The 5,492-nt window shown below is 42.4% G+C and overlaps 1 protein-coding gene across 3 annotated transcripts in view; it reads left to right on the top strand.

Annotated features, from left to right (window-relative positions):
- ECI2 (enoyl-CoA delta isomerase 2) overlaps positions 1–5,183 on the top strand; it is a 20,450-nt gene extending 15,267 nt beyond the window's left edge. For all 3 annotated transcript variants that reach the window (XM_037733482.1, XM_017514652.2, XM_037733483.1), the window contains 3 exons: positions 1,283–1,372; positions 3,266–3,409; positions 4,853–5,183. In XM_037733482.1, the coding sequence (XP_037589410.1) occupies positions 1,283–1,372; positions 3,266–3,409; positions 4,853–5,008 (390 nt within the window). In that variant the 3' untranslated portion in view covers positions 5,009–5,183. The remainder of the gene's footprint in view (positions 1–1,282; positions 1,373–3,265; positions 3,410–4,852) is intronic.
- The last annotated feature ends 309 nt before the right edge of the window (positions 5,184–5,492 follow it).

The following is a 5,492-nucleotide window of genomic DNA, read 5'->3' as shown; positions in this document are numbered from 1 at the left end:
AATTTTTGTATTTCTACTAGAGACAGGGTTTCACCATGTTGGCCAGGCTGGTCTCGAACTCCTGACCTCAGGTGATCTGCCCACCTCAGCCTCCCAAAGTGCCGGGATTACAGACATGAGCCAGCACACCCAGCCTACCTTTTCTATGTTTAATATGTTTAGATACACAAATGCCACTTGTTACAACTGCCTAGAGTATTAAGTATAGTAACATGTTGTCCAAGTTGGTAGCCTGGAAGCAGTAGGCTTTACCACATAGTGAGGTGTGCAGTTGGCTGTACCATCCAAGTATACATAAGTATACTCCATGATATTTGCACAATGACAAAATTGCCTAATTATGCATACCTCCATGGTTAAGCAACACACGACTATATATATTTAAGGTGTTCAACTTGTTTTTCATCGCAGCCTTCTTCATAATAGCATTTCATACATTTCTGGTGGCAATGTCAAATGGTACAACCATTTGACTACTAGAAACAACATCAATGGCATTAACTGGTGAGTGGATAAACATATTATTGTACATCCATACAAAGGAATACTACTCAGAAATAGCGAGGAACAAATTACAAATATATACAACAGCATGGTGACTTTCAGAAGTCAGACTCAAAAGGCTACAGAATATAGGATTCCACTTATACAACATTCTATAAAAGTCAAAACTGTAAGGACAGAAAACAGATTAGCAGTTGCTCTGGGTGGGAGGGAGGGACTGGCTACAGAAGGGCCTAGGGAACCTTTTGGGGTTGTGGAAATGTTCTGCATCTCAGTAGCAGTGGTAGCTATATAACTATATTTGTTAAAACTCATCCAATTATACACTTTTAAAGGGTGAATTGTGTGTGCATATTAACCACATAATCTTAATTTTAAAATAAATTTTATTAAGCATTTCGAAGTTATAAGCAAATCATGATTTTTTAAAATCACACACGATGCTGGGTGCAGTGGCTCACGCCTGTAATCCTAGCACTTTGGGAGGCTGAGGCAGGTGGATCACTTGAGGTTAGTTTGAGACCAGCCTGGCCAACACGGCGAAACCCCATCTCTACTAAAAATACAAAAATTAGCTAGGGGTGGTGGCACATGCCTGTAATCCCAGGTACTCGGGAGCCTGAGGCAGGAGAATCGCTTGAACCCAGCGGGGCGGAGGTTGCAGTGAGCCGAGATTGTACCACTTCGCTGCCACCTGGGCAAAAGAGCGAAACTCCGTCTCAAAACAAAAAGGTCACACATTGAAAAGATGGTTTTCTTTTCTCTCCTACCCCCGCAGGCAACATTTCATACACCGTTTAGTCACCTAGGCCAAAGTCCAGAAGGATGCTCCTCTTACACTTTTCTGAAGATAATGGGCCCGGCCAAGGTAACTTTTGCAATGTTTAAAAATAAAACTTTTATGAGTTATCTCAAGAACGAAGGAAGAGTAATCTCATATAGCCTCCCTTCTTTCCCTAATATGGACAAAGGATAAGCGAATTATTTGCTCTTCAACTCTAAGAGTTTTACCTGTGGAGGAATCAGGCTATGGGAAGTATCTGCTCTGCAGGAAAATTAGAATTTATCTCTGCAACTCCCAGAACTAGGATCCTTCTCCCAGCTGATTGCTTAGTGCTAGCTGCATTGCAAGCAGCACAACACCTCAGCCTTGCAGCTGTGTGGCATTAATCACTTGAAGGATCAGGGCTGTGCCAGCCTCCCTTGGTCCCCTGAGTTTGGAGGCCACTCGGTTCCTTTATGGATGACCAGTATCCCCTAAGGAGAGATATGATATGATGATACCTTCAATTTCAGAGTTATAGTAAGTATCAGCAGATGAGAGGTTTCATGGGGGCTCACCGCTGCCAGAGCCACTCCCAATTGCAGCAGCCCTTGCATCAGCCTGGCTCACTGGTGTATTAGCTCCCAGGCTGGTTAAGTTGCTGCTCAGGTCTTTCACTGTGTTTCCTAGTTGCCCATACCCTGTGGCATGACTTGAAGGGGATTGTGACAAGACTAGAAGCTGAGAGGGGCTTAGCAAATATTCAAGATCTCAAAGTAGGGCAGTGGGAATTGAGCCTGTTTTCATTGCCTACTGGGATTTTGTAAAAAACATGTATATGTATGCTTTTAACCTCATTAAGCTATCACATACCCTGAATTGAACTTGGGAAAATGGTGGAACTGATTCTAAAAGTCTTAGAGCATTTGGCTATTAGAGCATTCCTTGGCTGGGCACAATGGCCCACGCATGTAATCCTAGCATTTTGGGAGGCCGAGGCCAGTCAATCACTTGAGGTCAGGAATTCAAGACCATCCTGGCCAGCATAGTGAAATCCCATTTCTACTAAAAATACAGAAAATTAGCTGGGCATGGTGATGTGTGCCTATAATCCCAGCTTCCCAGGAAGCTGAGGCAGGAGAACTTGAACCCAGGAGGGAGAGGTTTCAGTGAGCTGAGATCATGCCATTGCACTCCAGCCTGGGTGAAAGAGTGAGACTCTCTCAAAAAAAACCAAAAAACAAAAATTAGCCAGGTGTGGTGACAGGCACTTGTAATCCCAGCTACTCAAGAGGCTGAGGCAGGAGAATCATTTGAACCCAGGAGGTGGAGGTTGCAGTGAGATCATGCCAGTGCACTCCAGCCTGGGCAACAGAGCAAGATTCTGTCTCAGAAAAAAAAATAAAAGTGTTTCTTTTATGGAAGAGAAATTGCAAATGTAGAGAGGATATCCACTTAGTGTCCTCAGTTTTTCTGGAAGCTAACTATAAGTCTTTTCTTTCCTTCAGTCAAATAGAACTAATTTGAGTACCAATGCAGGTAAAGAAAACTCTCAAAGCCAGATCACTGGGTAGAGTTTCTAGGGAATGGAATTTCGAAAGTTTCTAAAGATTAACTCAACGACCGTGATTTTTCTTTCCTTTTTTCCTCTTTAAGAGTTTATAATGTATAAAATGGAAAAATCATAGCTGCTATGGATTATAGAATCAAGCGTCTGCTTCAGGTCATTTCTCCCGTGGGCCCCCTAGTCTTGCCTCTCCAGCAACGACACACACAGAAGCCGCAGCCCTTAACAGACCTTCCAGGGAGCCTGCAATAGTCTCAGCACACAGTTTGCAAACCATTGCCTGTTGAAGCTGACAGCTTCTCCCTTACTGAGAAATAACAGCAACCTCAAAAGATCTTTAATAAATCTCTCTATGCCTCCTGAAAGCAGTTAACTGAAGCCTTGTCTTATTAAGTTAATATCTTAACCTTGCTTCCTGCTTTTCATTTCAGGCAACAGAGATGCTTGTTTTTGGAAAGAAGTTAACAGCAGGAGAAGCATGTGCTCAAGGACTTGTTACTGCAGTTTTTCCTGACAGCACTTTTCAGAAAGAAGTCTGGACCAGGCTGAAGGCATTTGCAAAGCTTCCTCCAAATGTTAGTATTCATCTTTTACTTTTAAGAACCTGGAACATAATTTCCTAAGGGAAAAATTTATTTGCCTTCAGAGAATAAGTCATAAAAACACAAGACAGGCCGGGCGCGGTGGCTCACACCTGTAATCTCAGCACTTTGGGAGGCTGAGGCAGGCGGATCACCTGAGGTCGGGAGTTCGAGAGCAGCCTGACCAACATGGTGAAACCCTGTCTCAAAAAAACAAAACAAAACAAAACGAAAGACACATCTTTAGTTAGCTTTAAGCACATCTAAATTTGGGATTAAAAAATAACTGTAGTAATGTTGTAAATGTAATAATGTATTTTTTTTGTAAAAATACACTATGGATTTTTACAAAACTTACCAAATATACCTTCCATTTCTGTGTGGGGACAAAGGGGCACTTCTCTATGGGGGTTACTTGAGCAGGATGCTAGGCAGTATTTGCTGAGCACTTTCACTTTGGAATCCAGGTGAGAAGTCAGGCAGGTTAGCTACTTTATGAGAGTCTTACTGTATAGCATTTTTGTTTTTATATTTGGTAGTAAGTGACTGATTGCTTTTATATTCTTGATATTCAAAATGTAGTCCTAGAACCAGAAGCTTGAGCAGCTACCTGGGGCTTTTTGGAAATGTATTATCACGGGCCTGCCCCATACTTACTGAAGTGATTTATATGCACACTGAAGTTTGAGAAGCACTGTCTTATATTACACACGTGGCTTAAGATTTAACAGGATTAGTGCCCAGCACAGTGGCTCATGCCTGTAATCCCAACACTTTGGGAGGTCAAGGCGGGCAGACCACCTGAGGTCAGGAGTTCAAGACCAGCCTGGCCAGCATCACAAAACCCCATCTCTACTAAAAAAATACAAAAATTAGTTGGGTGTGGTGGTGGGTGCCTGTATTCCCAGCTACTCCGGAGGCTGAGACAGGGAGAAGTGCTTGAACCAGGGATGCAGAGGTTGCAGTGAGCCAAGATCGCACCACTGCGCCTGGGCAACAGAGTGAGACTGTATCTTAGAACAAATAAAAAAGTTAACAGGAGGAGTCAAATGAACATGGGAGAAACAAGAACCAGAATCATAGAATAATCCACTCCTATTAGATTAACTTTTTTTTTTTTTTTTTTTTTTTGAGACAGAGTCTTGTTCTTGTCACCCAGGCTGGAGTATAATGGCATGATCTCAGCTCACTGCAACCTCTGCCTCCTGGGTTCAAGCAATTCTTCTGACTCAGCCTCCTGAGTAGCTGGGATCACAGGCATGCGCCACCACATCTGGCTAATTTTTTTGTTTTTAGTAGAGATGGGGTTTCACCATGTTGGCCAGGCTGGTCTCGAACTCCTGACCTCAGCCTCCCAAAGTGCTGGTATTACAAGCATGAGCCACCACACCCAGCCTAGATTAACTCTTAACCTTATTGTTGGTTTTATTTTTCCAGGCCATGAGAATTTCAAAAGAGGTAATCAGGAATAGAGAGAAAGAAAAACTACACGCTGTTAATGCTGAAGAATGTAGTGTCCTTCAAGAAAGATGGCTGTCGGACGAATGCATGAATGCAGTGGTGAACTTCTTATCCAGAAAATCAAAACTGTGATGACCACTATAACAGAGTAAAGCAAGTCCAAGGAAGGATGTGCTGTTTCTTCTGATTTCCAGTACTTGAACTAAATAAGCTTCATTGTGCCTTTTGCAGCACTAAAATGTCAATTACAATTGATGATATTTCACTACAGCCCTAATGAATAAAAAATTTTGTAAAACAAGTTTAAGAATTCCATAGGTTTTTGTAAGAGTCTTACATCTTTTGACATGAATCGTTGTTGCCAGGAACACTGGAACATGTTGCCTGGGATCCTACTTTGAAAAGCACTCACAGCATTACAGGCTGAAGTCATGTCTTTGAATGCCACTATAGCACTTTGACGTCCACAAACAGTGACTGACTGAATTGGGCCAAATGCTGACAGCCTACAGATCACTGACTTGAGGTCTTCAGCAGGTTGCATGTTCTTTTTCAGCCATCTAGCAAGGGAGCAAAATGGAAGGAATTGTATTACTAGAAAACAAATAATCTTAGT

This window comes from Cebus imitator, unplaced genomic scaffold, assembly GCF_001604975.1.
Source record: "Cebus imitator isolate Cc_AM_T3 unplaced genomic scaffold, Cebus_imitator-1.0 Scaffold531, whole genome shotgun sequence".
Classification (NCBI taxonomy): domain Eukaryota; kingdom Metazoa; phylum Chordata; class Mammalia; order Primates; family Cebidae; genus Cebus; species Cebus imitator.
This window is presented reverse-complemented; position numbering and strand designations above follow the sequence as displayed.